At 43.1% G+C, this 21,682-nt stretch overlaps 1 protein-coding gene across 1 annotated transcript in view; it reads right to left on the reverse strand.

The window, feature by feature from the left end:
* The window catches only part of SLF1 (SMC5/6 complex localization factor 1), a 187,256-nt gene that overhangs the window by 108,349 nt on the left and 57,225 nt on the right, over nt 1-21,682 (reverse strand). Inside the window, exons 6-7 of the mRNA XM_077462392.1 lie at nt 10,260-10,349; nt 8,136-8,189 (exon numbers count right to left, since the gene is read on the reverse strand). Coding sequence (XP_077318518.1) covers nt 8,136-8,189; nt 10,260-10,349 — 144 coding nt within the window. The remainder of the gene's footprint in view (nt 1-8,135; nt 8,190-10,259; nt 10,350-21,682) is intronic.

Here is a 21,682-nt window from a genome sequence, read left to right on the forward strand (position 1 = left end):
TGTCAGGAAATGGTTGCATATCTTGGTTGTGTACTCTCAAAAGGAGAAAGGAAAGTCAATCACAAAAGAGCTATGGTTCTTGTGGGTCTGCCCCGCCCACTTACTAAGAAAGACATGCTTACCTTTCTTGGTATGATTGGTTACTGCCGCCAATGAATACCTGACTGTTCCTACTATGACAATCTCCTGAGACAAGCCATAGGTTCAGACATGCCAGACTGTATAAAATGGTCAGATGAAATGTGCAATGCTTTTGTGTATTTGAAAAATGCTATGGTAATGGCTCCAGGGCTCGGCCTCCCTAATTATGGAAAAATGTTTTATTTGCTTGCAAGGGAAAATTGTAAGACTTTGTCAGGTGTCCACGCTCAGGAGCATGGAGGCAAGTTGCGCCCTATTTTTTTTTTTTCCTCAAAGATGGTTCCGATGCAGGTTCAGGGCATGCCTGTGTGTCTCGGAGCTCTCGTGTCCTGTGCGATGATGGTTCAGATGACCACTTCTTTCACTCTCTCTGGGGCACGACACGACACTTCACACCACCAACAATGTATCAATCCTATTGAAAAATGTACATACACAGCACGTCTGCTCAGAGGTTGAGTGGCTATGAGGTGATCGTGCTGTCTAATCCAAAATTGCACATCAAATATGCTTCTCCCACTGCAGGACTAGCACCAATCTTAAATGCCCTTTAGAATTAAAAGGAGAGCAGGATGAGGTTGTGCCACAACATGATTGCATAAACCTCATTCACCAAGACACATCACCCAGGTCTGATTTATCTTTCACAGCACTGCAGAGCACACACAGGCCAACAAACAGATAGCCAAGGGCAATGCTCTGGCTGGTGTAGCTGCTAAACAAGCTGATATTTCACAAAATGCACAGATCTAAATGCCCATGCTAGCCCCAGAATTGCCCTTCTTTGATCAGGTTCTTTCAGATTTGCAGGGATGTGCAGTAGAAGCTGATCTCAGGGATTGGGACAAAATAAGTGTGCAGAAAGATCCAAAGACTGGACTTCTCTGCAAAGAGGGGAAGCCATGTATACCAGTAGCTAGTGCATCACTTTTTATTTCTCAGTACCATGGAATAGGTCACAGAGGCTGGAAGGCCACTTGTGAACTATTGGAGAAATATTTTTATTTTTCAGAACTTTCCTGGAGGGTTAAAGATTATGTATCAAGATGCATCACATGTATCAGGAGCAACCCACACAAGGCCAAACACTCCTTTTACACATTTTCAGACTGACTTCACACACATGGCCAAACTAGGCAAAAGACAGAAATATCTTTTGGTAATTGTGAACATTTTCTTAAGATGAGTTGAACTTTTTGTAACCACAAAAGAAGATGCACAAACAGTAGTGAGGATCCTCATTCAGGAAATCATTCCTTGATGGGGATGCCCACTTCAAATAAACTCAGACAATGGACCTGCATTTGTATCAAGGGTCTGCCAGGACTTGGTAAAAACTCTCAAGATAGAATGGTAGTTTCACATTCCCTACCACCCTCAAAGCTCAGGGATAATAGAAAGAACGAACAGAACAATTAAAAAGACAAAATAAGAAAGGCCACAGGAGGAATCTTTGCCAACTGGAAGAAGGTCCTCTCAGCAGTCCTGGCAGAAATAAGAATGACCCCTTCCAAGACAACAGGGTATTCACCTTTTGAAGTCTTGATGGGTCTACCTTTCCCCACCCCATAGGCCAGAGCACCTTTAATGATGGAAAAGGTAGATTTAGACTTAATACAGGAAGAATATGTAAGGAAATTGGTTGAAACATTGGATACAGTTGAGAGAAATGTTGCTCGCACCTCTCCTTTTTCTTCACAGGAAGCTACTCACCTCTTTAAGGTGGGAGACACCGTGGTGGTCCAATAGCTGAACAGAAGTAAGAAGCAAGAGTATCCCTATGGACCTCCTACCACAGTGGTTGCAGTGACCAGAACAGCCATCCCAGTGGAAAATTGCCAGTCCTGGATCCATGCCAACAGAGTGAAAAAGGTTGCCCAAAGCCCCAAGAGCTGGAAGGAGATCTTGGATACAGGAGACCCTCAAGCCGAAGTCCAAGCAGAGGAAGGAGGAGTTCCTGGAAAAGCAGGTCCGGCCAGAGAAGATGACCTCGCTTATTTCACCACAGACTTCTGGCAAGGCATTTTGCCTCCTGATCCTGATCTCTCTGGCAGTGTTCCTACCCACCTGAAGATTTGGGTGCAATTAAAAGTATCTGTGGGAACACACACACACACACACACACACATACATACATACATACACACAAGAGAGCATTACAGTGACACAAGCTAGAATCAAGAGAGAGACTGGAGATAGTTTTACTGATAAGATGCTTTTGCTAAAATTTAAGTATGCTTATGCTCGGGAAAAAATCAGGGTATGAAGAATGTAGGATATGTAACAAATTACATCCTAGCACTGCCTGAATTTCCCTTTTGTCTGTACCTTTAAATATTTCCTCCTTTCTCAAGGAGACTCCTCCTCCGGTATTCCTGACTAACATATCCACTCTGTACATAAACAACTTTGTTACCTTTCCAATAGCAGGTAGAAGTTATTCCCCTGATTGGTGTTTTAATTTAGGGAATGAGACACAGACTAACCCTTCTTTCTGCAGCAGGTCAATATTTAACATCAAGATGTGGGAATGCCTGCTCACTGTTTCAAGTATCTGACCCAGGGCTAAACTGAACTTTGCATAACTTTTCTTCTTTCCCTAAAAATGTAGGTGAAATATTGCACCAATAATCGTGACACAGGACAAGTACACTCATGAGATTGTCGCTAAGAGACCTTTTGCACTAGGACAAAGTATTTATGTATGTTGTGGGAAAGTGTGTTATCCCTGGGTGCCCCTTCATGTTAAGGGATGGTGTTACCTTGCATACTTGGTACCTGTCATGGGAGTGGTAGGGGATGATAAAAGGGGACATCCCTTAGAGGTCAGCTCCAGCAGCAAGCTAGGGACATTGCTAAAACATGGAGCCCATTTGCCAATGCAGGATTTGGGCTTGGAGGTATATTTTCATGGTTAAAATACATTGTCCTTGTTATTGTTATGATATTTATCCTTGCTCTGATTCTTTACCTCTGCTTTAAGTGTTACACTTGCATAGTTGCACGCCTTCAATCTCCCGATAAGGTTCTATCCTACATGACATACATGAAGAGTTATCAGGCAATCAACGCCACAACCCCAAAGAAGTATTAAGACACAACATAGAATGTAGAGATCATCTTATATGATCTAAGAGGGGATTGAAGGGATATTTAGCTTAACCGCTTTCATTATTTAAGAAATTTGGTTTCCATTTTGTGTCTCTCTCTAACATCCACCTCACAAAATGTATGCTCAAGTTTTGCTAGTCTAGTTTCGTTTCCCATGTTACTGTTATCTTCTTTCAGTTGTTTCGTTTCTTGGAAAGCACATGATTTTGAGGAATTGCTAGTTTCAATTTTATTGTAGGCTGTACTTGTATATGATTGGATAATCTGTATGACACGTTCAAAGGGCGGTACTTTCTGAAAGCCCCCTTTAAATATTCACACCAAAGAATAAAGATTAGATTTGCTCAGAGAGACTTTGTTGTTTTGTGTCATTGTCTCAATGGGCTAATCTCCCAGGCCTGTGTGGGGATTGAACGTCACACTTTGACAGACATGAAGGGGTTAAGAAATCACCTTTAGACAATCTACATTTCCTTCAGTGACCCGGTCCTGAGCTCCGTGACCATGGCCGCGGGACCCGCAGACCCGATCGCCGCCGGTTTCCTGCAATTGGGTCACAGAGCTGAAGAACGAGGAGAGTTAAGTGTAAACAAACCTTTCCTCGTGCTCCCTAGTGAGCCTTTCACTGATCGTCTGTTCCCTGTCATAGAGAAAGACAATCAGTGATGTCACATGCCAAGCCACGCCCCCTACAGTAAAAAAAAATAAAAAATAAAACACACACACACACACACACACACACACACACTTAACCCCTACACTGCCCCCTAGTGGTTAACCCCTTCACTGCCAGTGACATTTTTACCGTAATCCGTGCATTTTTAATCACACTGATTGCTGTATTAATGCCAATGGTCTCAAAAATGTTTCAAAACTGTCCGACGTGTCCGCCATAATGTCGCAGCCACAATAAAAATCGCTGATCGCCGCCATTACTAGTAAAAAAAAAAAAAAAAATGCAATAAAACTATCTCCTATTTTGTAGACACTATAACTTTTGCGCAAACCAATCAATAAACGCTTATTGCGATTTTTTTTTACCAAAAATATGTAGAAGAATACGTATTGGCCTAAACTGAGGAAAAAAATAAGTTTTTTTATATATATTTTTGGGGGATATTTATTATACCAAAAAGTAAAAAATATTGAATTTTTTTCAAAATTGTCGCTCTATTTTTGTTTATAGAGCAAAAAATAAAAACCGCAGAGGTGATCAAATACCACCAAAAGATAGCTCTATTTGTGGGAAAAAAAGGACATCAATTTTGTTTTGGAGCCACGTCGCACGACCGCACAATTGTCAGTTAAAGCGACGCAGTGCCGAATAGCAAAAAGGGGCTTGGTCCTTTAGCTGCAAAATGGTCCAGGGCTTAAGTGGTTAAGGAAGGCCTGTGTACAGGCTGCATTGCTGGAAGGTTTTAGAGTTAAAAATTTGTGAATGTAAATTAGTCCAGAAAAGGCAAGCAGGTATCTTTCTTTCAAGACCCTGCCTATCAGGCATATTCCAGCTTCTGTATGAGTTTTAAATCCAAGTGTATGATACACGTTTACTCCTAATAGGCTTGCTTTATATTGGGAAACAAAGTATTCAACTGCCCAAATGCATGTTTTGGTGATTACAGGTAATGTTACCTTTCTCTACACTGAAATTTGGTTATTACTGTAGCCTGTTCAAGTTGTCGGTTTCTCCTGGAGTAAGTCTAACAGCAGCAGACGTTTGACATTAACAATTACACTACAGTGACAGATTTTAAAATGAGTCTGATATTTTGGATTACCTAAACCTGCATGTTATCAGGTTCCTGATCGGCCAGCGCAACAGCAAGATATGAATCATGTACTTGGGGTGGAATCGCAACATTTAGCAAAGTGGTTCAGTTTGTGACATCTTCTTCACAGACTCCCTTTATAGCAGTTACCCCTACAGATAAAACAATGTGCATTTGGTGTGCTGTCAGTAATTGTTTATACTTGGACAGGAGCTTCCTTAAAATCTGTGGGGCACAGCATAATACTGGCTTCTTGCACAACCATTTCCATCTGACACCCCGAATCCACAGCTCTTTGCAATGTGTATCTGCAGATACGTTTTGGCCTTGCAGTCTACTCTATAAGCTAGCCTCAACTTTGGAGGGCCTAAATCTGCAGTGTGCTGCTAACTGTTTCAGCTCAACAACATAGTGGTGAATAAATTCTACCCTGCCAGAATTTGTGAAAACAAACCCTGGCTTCAGAAAAGAGGTGAGGCTTATTGCAGGCCAGATTCCAGTAAAAAGATTGCTAATGGTTCATACCGGAAATCACAGGGCACTGCAGAGTCTTCTCTGGAGGCTGCACATAGGGCCCAGGTGTCCTTGTCATCAATGTTGTACTTTAGAAACAAGTCACCATCTTTTATAAGAACACAAATTTCCTGCTCAACTTCTCCCACTATCTCTTAAAGCTAAAATGGGGTAACATTTTTTTTAAAGGGCAATACACAGAATATAAATAAACAACATCGTAAAGGTTGGCCTATAGCAGTGACGGCGAACCTTGGCACCCCAGATGTTTTGGAACTACATTTCCCGCGATGCTCAACTACGCTGCAGAGTGCATGAGCATCATGGGAAATGTAGTTCCAAAACATCTGGGGTGCCAAGGTTCACCATCACTGGCAATAGTCAGTTACTGGGGCAGGATTGTTGAAATCAAACTAGTAGTAAAAGTCTTGTTGGTTGTGATCATCTTGTTGAAACATTGTTTTAAGATAAAAGGATACACCCCTGCTTCTGCAGGAACTTTATTCAAGCTATTGTTGATCATGAAATCCTCTTCAAAATCAGTTTTATGGGTATCCCCGCATGTACAGTATCCTAACTACATAAATAACGATCTCTTCAATTTGTCTCAACCAATACAGTAGCCAACATAATACCCATAACTTTCTGTAGGTGACTGATAATATACGTAACGGGTGGACATTTTTCTTAACTGGAGAAAAAAAAACACCCTATGTATGAGATGTATATTACAATTTCAAGGTGGTGAACTGAAAGAGGTAGTAAACCCAAAACCAAAAATGCAATATATTACAGTTTACCAATTAGAAGGTATGGTGGCTGCATCAGTTTCCTTATCTTAGGCTTTTTCCTGCTGATTTCACCTGATACTATGGCCAGTAACACACTCCTGTATTAGAGTGTCTATACTTAGCAATGAGCACAAGGGGCACCTTTGGACAGCAGCATTGTCAGTCTGGGGGGGCGGGGGGTGTTATATGTATAGTATATTTAAATATAGTACCAAATTAAAGCCAAACTCCACATAACACTTTATAAGTAGTTACAGCAAACAGTTTTTTCCTTTTGGGTGTAAAAGGTTTTACATAAATAAAAAAAAGCTGATCACTGTAAGCACCCCTGCTAGTGCTAAAGGGTGTGTCTCACCTCTGTAACTGATACATTCTTCGGAGCTTGTGCTTTTAAAAAACAACAGACTTACTGGCTGAATTACCAGATGAAAATAAAAGAAACAAAGCCTAAAGAAATTGAATGCAGCCATCAAATCTAAGAAATGGTAAGCTACGATATACGAAATGTCTGTTTTTGGGTTTATTACGGATTTGACATACTATGTCATGCCAAACTGAAAATACTACTTGACTAGCTTCTATGCAAATGTTAAAACTGGCATCAATACTTTACTCAGACTTGTGCCAGGTAAGGGATTAAAAGGCATAATGAAAGAGGGGGCAGCACGAAAGACAAGCATCTAGCATTTGTAGTAGGAGGTTAGAAACTGTGACCTCTAAGCTTTACAACTATAGCGAGAGCAGGACATTTAGGAAGTGCTCAGTATGTACCAGAATGTATGCTGAAATGTCAGTGACATCTTTGGGAAGAAATCTTATTCACAGTTATTTATATCTCCTAGCTGCAAAGCATACAAAGTATGTGTGCCCTTTATTCATGATGCCTGTGCTTTTACTACGATAGGGTCCAAACTGAATTTGTCACACTTCTTCTTAAGATTTCATAAGTTTTGCAATTTAGTTACAAAGTCTTCAGTGACCTTTTGATTTTTCTGTTGCAGAACCATAGTCTTTTATTTTTTGTTTTACAAAAGGTCATCAAGGCATACTTTAAATCTTGTGTGGCAACGTCTAAACCAGATTTCTGATTTTGGCTACTGTCAAGCTGTGACAGTGAAAAGGACTCAGAAAAGGAAAGGTTGCAGGTTTGTGAAAGCTGAATTGTAGAAAAATGAAAGAAGGCCATTGTAACAATCAGTGTGACTCTGCTGATAGTGGCTAATTGGCTTGGAGGGTCCTATGGCTGGAGCAATGAGACTGATGATCGATACCTGAGGCAAAGCTAAAGTCTGAACTGGATGTCAAAGCATTAGTACAGACAAACCGAGATAGCAGAGCATTCACAGTGTCATCAGTACATGGTGGATTGCTTTCTGCAAGATGCTGATCTTGGAAGTGCCTTGTTTTTTTTATTGTCCTAGATTGTAAGCTCCAACAAGCAGGGCCCTCTGATTGCTCCTGTATTGAATTGTATTGTAATTGTACTGTCTGCCCTCGTGTTGTAAAGTGCTGTGCAAACTGTTGGCGGTATACAAATCCTGTATAATAATAATAGTCTTTAGTGATGAGAGCCGAACAACTAGCCAGAGCAAGGCCACTGAAACTGCCCATCTGTGAACAGCGATACAGAGGTAGCAAACAAGTGAAGGGACTGGAAACAAGACAAAGACATAAGCAGGGTAACAGCGTGCAGGGACATAGGAGAACCCCATGATGGATGGTTGCCAATAACAAAAAAAAACAAGGGCATATTTTTATATTGTTAAAGTAATCTTCACCAATATAGAAACACACTATACAATGAACCTACCTTAAGCTTCTCGAAAAATCCTGTGAACTTTCTTGTACACCTTTGGCGGCATATCTAGAAAAAAACAAAAACAGATTTACTATGAAGATAAATATACTGATTAAATTATGACTGGTGGGAGCATACAAACTTTAGCTCGCCATACATCAATAGAATTATCTTGCTCAGCCTGCAAGCTGAATGATAGAAAACAAATAGATTCCTCCATCCATACAAACAGCGTGGATAGACAAATCCACCCTGTTTGGTTTCATTATTCTGAAAGCAGCAAATGCTGATTGACTGCAGTCGTTGTTTGGACAACAATTTTTCGACCAGCTCCTTCGACAAAAGTCAACTGAGTAATTGACTTTTGTTGAACCGTCTAAGACAGGGTATACATGAAGCAAATTTCCAACCATGGGTTGACAGGGAAATCCCTCCTGCCGAGCTATTGTATTCTCTCAGTGGGGGTGGGGGAAGCCACCCCCCCCCCCCCCCCCGAAGAAGACTGTGAATATTGCTAGCAGCTATAACAGCTGCCAGCAATAATTGCATGTAAAATCCGGTAGGCTGGTTGTACCCAATGGGATTGATCATTCAGCCTGCCCATACATGGTTTATTTATTTTATTTCAGGTATTTGTATAGCGCTGTAAATTTACACAGCGCTTTACATATATATTGTACATTCGCATCAGTCCCTGCCCTCAAGGTGCTTACAACCTAAGGTCCCTAAAACACATTCATACATACTAGGGCCAATTTAGACAGGATCTGATTAACCCACCAGCATGTCTTCAGAGTGGCACAGGGAGAACATGCAAACTCCAAGCAGATGGTGGTCGGAATTCGAACCAGCGACCCTTTTTTGAATCTCATCCAGTTCTTGCTGAACCGGACAAGATTCAAATCGACTATGGCCAGCCTAAACTACCCACTGTTAGAATTTCAGCTGATTCCTCTGTGTGTGGCCAACTTTACCTTACTAAGGGACATAATGCAAAAAAAGTGCAGGCAAGAAAACAACCATAATTTACTTGTAATAATTGTGCTGACAACTAGCAATTGATAAGCTGAACGCCAGGCAAATATAAAATACACAAATGGCAGCACCGTGCCTCCATGGATAGCACACCTGCCTTGCAGCACTGGGGATCTCATTTTTAATCCCAACCAGTACACTAGCGTCATGAATTTTGCATGTTCGTCATCTGTTTACATGGGCTTTTCTGCTGAGTACTCTGGTTTCCTCCCACAAAGGCATGCTGGTAGGTTAACTGACTCCTGCCTATATTGGACATAGTTTGTATGTTCATGTGAGATAGGGACCTATGTGAGGGCAGGAACTGATGTGAATAAATTGTAGTGCTACACAATTTGATGACACTGTATAAATACCTGTAATAAATAAGTTAAGGCAGCTGTGCATTTATAAAAAGGTATTTTTTTAGTGCAACTACTTTAATTACTGTATCTCAAGTTGACTTGGAATCAACCTCTTGCAATCTCCATAAACAGCAGTGGTTTGGGAGAGGGAGAAGTACTACGAGCCAATCAGGTGTGCTAGAAGGAAAGAGCAGAATGAACATAGGTATAACCTCATCAGTCTGCTGCTGCTCTTTCACTTTCTAGATGGATGGGATGAAGAATGGACACCACCATATTCCCAAACTGTAATGAAATCATGCACCAGACTTTGGTTTGTGAGTCTTAAAAATAGATGGGGAGAATTGTAAAGCAGACCCTTTATACGTATTTAAATTTGTGTATTTAGCGGTTTGACTGGTTCTGATTGTTAAAAGCAAACCCTCAATTTCTTTCCTGTACTCTTATATATGATCTCCTAGGTCAGTGATGGTGAACCTTGGCACCCCAGATGTTTTGGAACTACATTTCCCATGATGCTCATGCACTCTGCAGTGTAGTGGAGCATCATGGGAAATGTAGTTCCAAAACATCTGGGGTGCCAAGGTTCGCCATCACTGTCCTAGGTGTAGCTAGTAGATGTTAGACACATTCAAGTGGATTTTTTTAGTAATATTAAAGACATTTCACTACTCAAGTTTGTCACTTCCATGCCACTGATGGCTTATGAATGCAGAAAAAGTAAGTCTCACATTTTAAGTAATTCTACTTTACTCACCTGTGCCATGCAAAATCGCTTCCAGATGGAACTTTTTAGCTCTGCAATCTGTTCTTCAGTCATTTCTCTTGAAATGTTTTCAATTGGATCCTGTAAGATGATTACGATTTTTATGACCACCATAAAATATAAATTTTGAAGCCGCTAGAGCCATCATTCATTCAAATCATGTAAGGACATAGCTAGCTACATAGGACACTGATTAAACAGTGACTAAGCCACCTAGTTGAGCCACTGTTATCTCTACACCTGAAGTGTTAAAACAGCAACCCTCCCAATCATAGCCATCACCTTGCAGGACATTCAGCTGTAACAAGCATCTTTTTATCTTATAAACACACACAACACATTAAAAATATGATCATAGTATATTTTTGAGACCCTGTTTACTCGGGAAACCTACATCCTGTTCGCATTTCCTTCACTTCAAAACACACAGTTTTGACACAGGCGTCAATGTTAACTACACCTCAAAAATTATGCAACCAGATTGCATGGTACTTTTGCACCAGATTGCAGTACCGTGCAATCTGGTTGTAGTGCATTTCCAAAAGTAGTGCATTAACTACTTCTGTTGCGGTGCAGTGCAATTTGAGCCTATTCCAAATGAATCCGCTCAAACTGCACCGCACTGAACCCCATGTGAATTGCTGTGTGAACCAGCCCTAAAAAAAAACAAAAAACAAACTGAATAATACAGTTGGTTTTATCAGCTAAAAGGTAAATGTTTCAACCCTAAGACACACTTATGAAACGGAGATGTGAAATACATGCCTAGGGGCCCATATATAAAAATTGGCTAAATAAATCATATATTACTTTCACTGCACTTGCATACTCTTTACTAGTTTACATTCAGCATTTATATTCTAAAAGCCAAGGCTTTAGAAAAATTGGTGCTGGAAATGGTGAAAACTAAGAAATATGGAATACTGCACTTTCCTAATAATCCATATAATCCAGTGATTACGCTTTCATTAAAACTACATGGAAAATTACCCAGAGACAGGTTCACCAAGAATGATAGGCCACATTCACGCGGCCGGTTACATGTGGCCACTGGATTCCAGAGGCAAGAATTTGTGGATTCCTGTGGTTGGAATGATTGGGCCATGCGATTAGCAGCAGCTGCTCAGCTAACAGCAGGCTGACAGAGGCTGCTGCTGTTCACATGTAGTTGCACACAGAACGGATAACTATCATTATAAATGGAAGTGCGAGCCTGGACATAGTCAGCTGCGTCATGGCTCACACATCTGTCCCTAACCACAGCTAACCGCTCTGTGTACAGCTACATGCGAACAGTGGCAGCCGCTTTCAGCCTGCCATTAGTTTAAATAGGCTAAACGTACGCTGCTAATCGCATGCCCTGGTCATTTCACCAACAAGAATCCACAGATTCATGCCACTGGATTCCAGTGGCTACATGTGACTGGCTATGTGAAAGAGCCCTTCTACACCATGAAAATAAATCTAACTTGGCAAACAGTGTTAATTTTGTCAATGAAAATATTTGTCATGATTTTGGTCAGCTGCAGGTTTTCAGTGACGAAAACGAAACAAAAATAAAACCTGAATTTAGTCAATTGACAAAAACTATGACGAAAATCAATTCCAATTTTCGTCAACTAATTAAAAAAGGAACAAAAATATGAGGGAGGGACATTTACCCCCCTGAATTTCCGCTTTCCTCAGAGCTCTGCCTGTCTATTAAAGCCCCCCCCCCCACCTCCAAGAAGCTGGAAAACTTTTGGCACTTCTAGAATCCTCGGTTTTCAGAGGACAAAAATGCTACAAGTCTTAATTTCCTGTGACCCTGTTCAGGAATCAGAAGGGAAGAGGTTATGTAGGAAAGTATTGAGGAGGTGGTGAAGGATTTTCACTCCCTTGAAGCTAAGAAGGTCCAAGCTATGACTTTGCACCAAATCCTTTCCACTGCAGACACACTAATTGATATGGTGTGCATTAATCTTTGCCTAATGGGCACTAAAAGACTGGCAAAAAGTGACTGGCGAAAGTCCGAAAATACTTTTCACATACTCACAAAGATTGATTGTGCACTTATTACCTATGCATTGAAAAGGTATTCACTCTTGTGTTTTCGCTGATACTTAGTTTATGGAAAAGGAATATAAAAATAAATTCCAGCACTGGATGCTGCTATTTCTTTTTTTTAAAGGTGTCATTTTTTATTGTTTTATACACAAACAAATACATAGGTATACATTTGAACGAACATCGCTCAAATCGTAACGAAAACAAAAACAGTCTTCAGGTATCCAGTCAATATACATAAAGCGACTTGACAATTAAATATCTGATCAGCTTGTTTTGATCCTTATGGAATCTAGGTATATGCATACATTTAACATAATGTAATGTTACAGTTTCATCCCGCAGATCAGGGGGCAGGTGGTATAGTATGGTCTGAGCTAACCCAGGAATCCCAAATCTTGGAAAAATTTTTACAGCATTCTCTGGCTTCATATGTCAACTTATACAAGGGGATAGCATGGTTAACAATAGTGAGCCAGAAGGTTATGGTAGGTGAGGATTGAGATTTCCAATGCATGATTATGGATTTTTTGGCATAAAACATAACTATACAAAGAAAAGTCTCTTTGAAGGAGCTAAACATGTTATCTAGGAAGAAAAGTGAGATTACTTTCACCCCCCCCCCCATTCAAACCAGAAGTCCCCATCTGTTCTATGAAAAAATTCTTGCAACCATGGGTTGCCCCACAGCAGGGCATTCGGTGGGTGCGTGGCTCGTGAGTCGGATGGCGATAGCTTAGAGAGTTTAGCTATCCATAGGGTCATTGCTAGAACAGTTGCACCCCCTCTTCCCCTGAGCGACATTCTGTGTATGAGGTTCTGGAGAGATTCATAGGCGGTAAGGATTACTGTCTCCAAAGCAGTGGCCGCATTTTTGGCTTTGGGATAGAACCACCAATGCGCATGTGCCAGTTGGGAGGCCACATAATAGGTTTGAAGGCAAGGAAGTGCCAGACCCCCTTCTAGAATGGGTAGTTGCAAGGTGGTTTTTGCAATCCAAACAGCTCCTTCCCTACTGTTACATACCTGCTGGATGAGCCTGACGTGCAGTGGGAAGGCTGTCTCGTACAACCCCGGCTCAAGGGCCACCAATGTTGCAACAGTGGCCACAAGAGCCTGGCGGTGTATGGGTGCCTGATTCGTCTTTGGTCTTGTCAGTTCAGCTAGTGCAGCAGGAAACAGGAAGCAGGTTGGTAAGCTGGGAAGACACTGAATACGTACTCAGACAACGCGGGTTTGTTAACAGATGATCAGATGTAGATATAGACGTCAGGCAGAGAATGGTCAGGATACAGGCAAATTTCGGCAACAGGATATCAAGCAGTGTAGAGTAGAGCATGGTTACAAGGCAGGCCAGGATCAGGATAGCAGAGACCAATTGTAGTCAAACAAGCCGGGTCAAACACAGGAAACAGATCGGATCACAGGAACAGGAAGTCACGGGAACAGGTATGAGCTGCAGACCAGACAGAAAAGACACAGTGCTGCTGAGGTGTTTAAATAAGGCAGCCTGTTACCAATCACTGAAATTAGTCTGCACTATTTTAACCCCTAGGTGGCAGATCCATGACATTGCCCCCCTCTTACGGGCAACCTCCGGGTGCCCAACAGGTCTCTTCTGTGGATGACTGCGAAAAAAGGCATTAACCAAGTCTCTGGCATGCACATCCTCTTCAGCCTCCCAAGAGTTATCCTCTGGGCCATAACCTTTCCACTTAACTAGGTACTGTACCTGATTCCTTCTTTTCCTACAGTCTATGATGGCCTCTATCTCGTACTCCTCTTCGCCATTGATGGTCACAGGTTCTGGTGGCCTGGATACTCTATCTGGGAAAGAGTCAGGGACTGCGGGTTTCAAGAGAGAAACATGGAAGACAGGATGTATCTTAAGTGAATCAGGTAAAGATAATTCATAAGCAACCTCATTAAGTTTCTTCTTGACTGGGAATGGTCCCACAAATTTAGGTGCCAGTTTCTTTGAGGGACATGCCAACCTGAGATTCTTAGTAGACAGCCATACCTGGTCTCCCGGGTGGAGAATCAGTTCACCTATTCTTTTCTTGTCAAAAGGCAACCACTTCTTGAAGTAACTTATTGTTGCGGTTGAGGAAATCCACTTAGTCTTGGACAGCAGGGACTGTGGTCTCTGGAATAAAGTCGGGCAAGAAGGATGGGTGAAAACCATAATTTGCAAAGAAGGGTGACTGACCTGTGGCTGAGTGAGTGTCATTATTGTAGGCGAACTCCACCAGTGGTAGCAGCGATACCCAGTCATCCTGGACAAAAGTAGTGAAGCATCGGATATACTGCTCCAACGTCTGATTGGTCCTCTCTGTCTGTCCATTGGTCTGGAGATGGTAGGCGGAGGACAAGGATATTTCAATTTTGAGGGCTTCACACAGAGTTTTCCCAGAATCGGGAAGTGAACTGAACCCCCCGATCAGAGACAATGGTCATAGGGACTCCATGAAGCCTAACAATCTCCCTGATAAACACTTTAGCTGTCTCCATGGCAGAGGGAGTACTCTTCAGAGGCAAGAAATGGGCCATTTTGGACAATCGGTCCACTACCACGAAGATGGCTGTGCATCCTTCTGATGGGGAAAGTTCCACAATGAAATCCATGGCTATCATTCTCCATGGTCTGTCAGGGACTGGCAGTGGCCGAAGTAGACCCCAGGCTCGGTTCTTTGTACCCTTGCTCCGGTTGCAGATTGCACAGGAATTTACGCATCTCTTACAGGTTTCTTCCAGGTCTGGCCACCAGAACGTTCGTTTCAGGAGATCAAGAAATGACCTGCTAGGGGATGATCATGACACAGACCCAAAATGGTTATACGTAGACATTCAGGCACAAATAACTTGCTTCCGTTAAACAGCAATCCTTCCTGGAGTGTCAGCGTGACCCCCTGGAAGGCTAGGAACATCTGTCGATGCCTGCTTCATTCGGTTGAGAAGGTTGCCCTGTAAAAGTAAGAAGTTATTTTCAGACAAGATGGTATCTGCCACTGGTGGTTCCTTGGGGTCATCAAACATACGAGACAGTGCATCTGGTTTGACATTCTTCGAACCCGGCCAGTAGGTAATGTGGAAAACAAAGCGGGAAAAGAACAGGGCCCAACATGCTTGACGTGGCTTAAGGTGTTTAGCAGTCCTCAGGTACTCAAGATTTTTGTGGTCAGTATAGATCAATATGGGATGCGCTGCTCCCTCCAGGAGGTACCTCTATTCTTCTAAAGCCGCCTTTATGGCCAGCAATTCTCGGTCCCCAACATCATAGTTTCTCTCTGCTGGAGACAGCCTGTGGGAGAAAAAAGGCTACTGGATGCATCAGATCCTTAGGGCCTTGGGAGATGACTGCTCCAATAGCGACTTCAGATACGTCTACTTCTAGTGTATGAAATAGAAATAATGTGCATCTATCACAGGGTGGCTCTGTGGATACACTATAAAAGAGAAACCAAATGCCACGTCCTTTATATATCTTGGATAAAGGAGGAGGAGAAAAGGGGAGGGGAGCGAAACACAAAAAAACCTCAACAAAAATTGTTAATTGTGTTGGACTTTTTAGGCATAATAATATATGTGAATGTAACAAAGGGGAAAGGAGAAATGTATTTTAAATAAAGACATTTTTATTTTTTTATAAAAAAAAGGAGAAAAAAGGGGAGATGTGTATAAAACATACCAAGTCATATTGTTCTATATCCTGTTTAGTCTAATACATTGTAACAATATCTAAATGTGTTCCCATTAGGTTTTTTGTTGTTGAGGTTTTTTTGTGTTTCGCTCCCCTCCCCTTTTCTCCTCCTACTTCTAGTGTATAGGGCAGAGACGGGTATGGGTGACCAAGGACAGGTGCTGAAGTAAACAGTCCCTTCAAAGTATCAAATGCGGCTTGTGCCTCGGGTGTCCAATGGAAGTGGAGGTTCTGTTTAGTCAGCTGTGTGATAGGGGTTATGATAGCAGAGAAGCCCCTAATGAACCTCCTGTAAAAGTTGGCAAAACCTAGGAAGCGCTGCACCCCCTTCTTGTCGGTAGGTGCAGGCCAGTCTAAGATAGCAGAGTCCATCTTAATGCCTTCAGGCGAGATTATCAGTCCCAGGAATTGGATGCTGCTTTATTCAAACTCGCATTTTTCACCTTTAGCATAGAGTCCGTGTTGGTGGTGGCGGCTCAGCACCCTTCTGACATGATCTCGGTGAGAGTCTAGGGAAATGGAAAAAAATCAAAATGTCATCTAGGTAAACAATAAAATATATATCCAGGAAGTCTCGGAAAATGTCATTGACAAAGTGTTGGAAGGTAGCCGGGGCATTGCATAGTCCAAAGGGCAAAACCAGGTATTCATAGTGGCCGAATCGGGTGCGAAAAGCTGTCTTCCACTCATCCCCTTGACGGATGCGGACTAAACTGTAGGTCCCCCGTAGATCTAGTTTGGTGAAAATGGTTGCCGACCTTAACCTCTGAAATAGTTTGGGTACTAGAGGGAGAGGATACCGGTTTTTAACTGTAATTTTGTTGAGCTCCCGATAGTCCACACAAGGTCGTAGGGAGTGGTCCTTTTTCTCAACGAAAAATATTCCTGCTCCTGCTGGGGAGATAGAGGGTTGGATGAACCCCTTTTTCAAGTTTTATTGGATATATGCTTTTAGTGCCTCCTGTTCTTATTCAGCGAGGGGGAAGATTCTACCAAAAGGGATTTCAGACCCTGGAAGCCGTTCAATTGGGCAGTCATATGGCCGATGTGGGGGAAGAGTGTCAGCCCCTCGCTTACTAAAGATATCCAGGAACTCATGGTATGGTTCAGGTACGACTTGCCACACCTCAGACTCAGAGTCCACACAAAGTAGTGTTGTAGAAGAAGCTGGGACTCTTGGAAGGCAGTGTTTCTGGCAATAGGCTGAGTGGAAGTCAATTCTCCCTGTGGCCCAGTTAACTCGTGGATTATGCGCCTGCAGCCAGGGTAGGCCCAGAATAACAGGAAATAGTGGGAAAGAGATGACATCGAGGCTTAGGATTTCCTTATGTTGGGAGGAGGCCAACACAGGTAAGGGAAATGTCTCTTGGGTCACAGGTCCGGACTTGATACATGACCCGTCAGCTAGAAAAACAGAAAGTCCTTGTGCTTTAGGTCTTAAGGGGATACGTTGTTGTGTTGCAAAGGTTAGATCGATGAAGCAACTGCAGGCCCCGGAATCAATTATGGTGTTAACCAGCACTTCCCTTTCTAGCAGCTGGAAAGAGATGGAAAGGGTTAGGTTGGTGGCGTTGGTAGATGAAGAAAAGTTATTAACGGAAAAACATCCGCCGCTTACGTGTCTTGATTGGACAGGAACATACATAGTGGCCCGCTTCCCCACAGTATAGGCAGAGGTTGTTCTGTCGTTGGTGCAGGCGTTCCTCCGGAGACAGAGAGGGGCGTATTAGGCCAACTTGCATAGGCTCCGGTGCTTTGGCAGCAATAGTAACAGAAGCTGGCTGAACTGGAGCGAAGCTAACAGGTGCAGAATGAGTAGGAGCTGGGATTCGGGGCATCATCCAGACCGGGCGTGGCTGGTGGGCTGATCTTTCGGATCGTCACTCACGGAGCCGACGGTCAATTTTAATGGTCAGTGTGATAAGGGCCTCCAGGGTATTTGGGACTCCGACACGGGCCAATTCGTCTTTCAGACCTTCTGATAACCTCAAGCGGAACTGGTGTCGCAAGGCTGCGTCATTCCACTGTGTGTCTGCACTCCAGCATCTAAAGTCTGTAACATAATCTTCGGCCGTTCTGCGGCCTTGCTGGAGTGCATGAAGGGCAGCCTCTGCTGTGGTGGTTCGTTGCGGATCTTCGTATAATTCGGCCATCGCGCCGAAGAAGGCGGACATGGACTGTAACAAGACATTGTTTCATGTCCAACATCCGATGAGCCCAAGACTGGGGCTCACCCTGATGCAGTGATATGATGAATCCTACTTTGGTGGCTTCAAGGGAGAAGGTTCGAAGTTACAAGGCGAAGTATAGTTCACATGCGTTACGGAAGGATCAAAATTTTCCCCGGTCACCTGAAAATCTCTCTGGTGCTGGAACTCTGGGTTCAGGGGGCAACATCACCACTGAGGTTGCTGCAGTGGCAGTCCCTGAAGCAGAAGGCGCAGCAGCACTTGCTGGTGTAGCTATAGTCTGTACACGTTGTTCCAGTTGTGTATAACCCTCCTGTAGAAATTTGACTGCTTGGGTAAGGGCTGCAAGATGCTGACAGATGTCATCCATTGCCGACTTCCCACTTGCAGGCTCAGCACATGGCTGCCTGGTACTGTTAGGTACCTGCTGGATGAGCCTGACGTGCAGTGGGAAGGCTGTCTCATACAACCCCGGCTCAAGGGCCACCGATGTTGCAACAGTGGCCGCAAGAGCCTGGCAGTGTATGGGTGCCTGGTTCGTCTTTGGTATTGTCAGTTCAGCTGGTGCAGCAGGAAACAGGAAGCAGGTTGATAAGCTGGGAAGACACTGAATACGTAGTCAGACAAGCCGGGTTTGGTAACAGATGATCAGATGTAGATATAGATGACAGGCAGAGAATGGTACAGGCAAAGTTCGGCAACAGGATAGCAAGCAGTGTAGAGTGGAGCATGGTTATAAGGCAGGCCAGGGTCAGGATAGCAGAGATCAATCGTAGTCAAACAAGCTGGGTCAAACACAGGAACAGGAAGTCACGGGAACAGGTATGAGCTGCAGACCAGACAGCAAAGACACGGTGCTGCTGAGGTGTTTAAATAAGGCAGCCTGTTACCAATCACTGAAATTAGTCTGCACTATTTTAACCCCTAGGTGGCAGATCCATGACACCTCCAGATAAAGTTAGTGAGGATGGAGTCTATCTCTCAATTTGGCTTTAGTAATATGGATTGGTGAATTACTCAAAATATACAAGAAGCGCGGCAGAAAAATAATTTAAAAAATATTTATCCAAAATAGTAATGTTAACCACTTGACCACTGGGCACTTAAACCCCCTTCCTAACCAGACCAATTTTTAGCTTTTGGTGCTCTCACACTTTAAACGAAAATTGCTCAGTCATGCAACACTGTACCCATATGACATTTCTGTCCTTTTCTCACACAAATAGAGCTTTCCTTTGGTGGTATTTAATCACCGCTGGGTTTTTTATTTTAACTTAAAATAAGTAAAAAAATTAAAAAAAATCTTTGTTTCTGTTAAAATTTATTGCAGAGTATTGCCAAGTATTGGCAGAGTATTGGCGAGTATTGGCAGAGTACTGCAGAGCATTGGCACTGAGCAGCGCTGTGGGCACTAAAGATCCAACCCACAGCGGTGCTACAAACAATCTCTCCCTCGCACTGTACAGATCGGTACAGAGAGGGGAGGGAGGAACTGGCATCATGACATGATGCCAGTTTGTTTACAAGTGATCGCTCCGTTATTTGACAATCAGGTGGTAAATGACCGCTACCAGTGACCATTTACCGTGATCCGTAATGCACCGGGTTTTCTGAACCCGGCGGTCACGTATATTTCTGGGAGCGCACAACAGGGGGCGCGGGAGAGCAACATTCTGGGAGGACGTCCATGGATGCCCTCCCAGAATAAGCCAACCGCGCTGTAGCCGTCTTTCGGGTATGGTTCGGTCAGCAAGTGGGTAAAGGAAGATTTGACCATATATTCAGTGTGTTCCTTAATCTACCAATGAGAGGGTCCAGATTAATTTTTATGTATGAGGAGATAGGGTGCTGTATCAAAACCCCAGGAAAACGAAAAGATCTGTAGTGGGCATGCGGGAGGCAACACTATAGAGAGTCTGGTCTATCATAAATAGGATTTCTCCCAGTTAACCTGGAAACCTGAAATGACCAAACCGCCGCATAGTATCCAGCAAGGCTGGTAGAGATGTCTGGGGGTCCGCCAAATATATTAGCATGTCCTCTGCATAAAGGGATATCTTTTCGTCCAGACCCCCCAATCGCCCCACTGGATCATATAAGTGCCGCAAGGGGTTCTATCGTTAGTGCGAACAGCAATGGCGACAGAGGACACCCTTGTCTGGTGCCTCTCCTTAGTAGAAAGCAATCGGATATGGAAGCATTCACTCTTAGTCTAACCGTAGGCGTATGATACAGTAGTTGTACCCATTTGATAAAGGCATTTCCAAATCTAAATTTTGCCAAGACTTCTAGTAGATATGGCCATTCGACTGAGTCGAAGGCCTTATGAGAGTCCAGGGCTAAAACGGCCCGAGAGCCCATGGTATCATGAATTGCCTGCATGTTAGTGAAAAGCCTGTGCAGATTAAAGTCAATAGCCCTGGGATGAATCCAGTCTGATCTGCTCCAAAAAGAGTAGTGATGACTGCATTCAATCTCCGGGCTTTGGCTAAAATCTTCACGTCTGAGTTTATTAGTGAAATCAGTCGGTATGATTCACAAAGAAGTTGGTTCTTATTGGGCTTAGGGATAAGGACAATCAGTGACTCCGACATGGAGGGTGGCAACTGTCCCATCTTTAGAGTGAAGTTATATACCCGAAGCAAGTGTGGGATCAGTCATTCTAAAATGCGTGTACCACTCTATGGGGAATCCATCTAGTTCTGGCATTTATTTCTGGAAAAGGACTGGATGGCCTTCCCTATTTCCCAAGGGAGCGGATTCCCTTCTACTTTGTAGAACCACCTTTTGCTGCAATTACAGCTGCAAGTCTTTTTGAGTATGTCTCTACCAGCTTTCTTTAACTTTCTAGAGTGTGAAATTTTTGCCCATTATTCTTTGCAAAATAGCTCAAGCTCTGTCAGATTGGCTGGAGAGCATCTGTGAACAGCAATTTTCAAGTCTTTCCACAGATTCTCAATTGGATGTAGGTCTGGACTTTGACTGGGCCATTCTAGCACATGAATATGCTTTGATCAAAATCATTCCATTGTAGCTCTGGCTATATGTTTAGGGTCGCTGTCCTGCTGGAAGGTGAACCTCCACCCTACTCTCAAGTCTTTTTGCAGACTCACGGGTTTTCTTCCAAGATTGTCCTGTATTTGGCTCCATCCATCTGCCCATCAACTCAACTCCCCACAACATGATGCTACCACCACCATGTTTCACGGCGGGAATGGTGTGTTCAGGGTGATGTGCAGTGTTAGTTTTCAGCCACACATAGCTTTTACTTGTAGACCAAAACATTCAATTTTGGTCTCATCGGACCAGAGTACCTTCTTCCACATGTTTGCTGTGTTCCCCACATGACTTCTCGCAAACTACAAACTGAACTTCTTATGGCTTTCTTTCAACAATGGCTTTTTTCTTGCCACTCTACCATAAAGGTAAGATTTTTTTATAACATAACCCTGCTTTAAACTTCTCCACAACTATCTGAC

This window comes from Lithobates pipiens, unplaced genomic scaffold, assembly GCF_037356315.1.
Source record: "Lithobates pipiens isolate NorthernLeopardFrog02 unplaced genomic scaffold, aLitPip1_a1.2 Scaffold_3, whole genome shotgun sequence".
Lineage (NCBI taxonomy): Eukaryota > Metazoa > Chordata > Amphibia > Anura > Ranidae > Lithobates > Lithobates pipiens.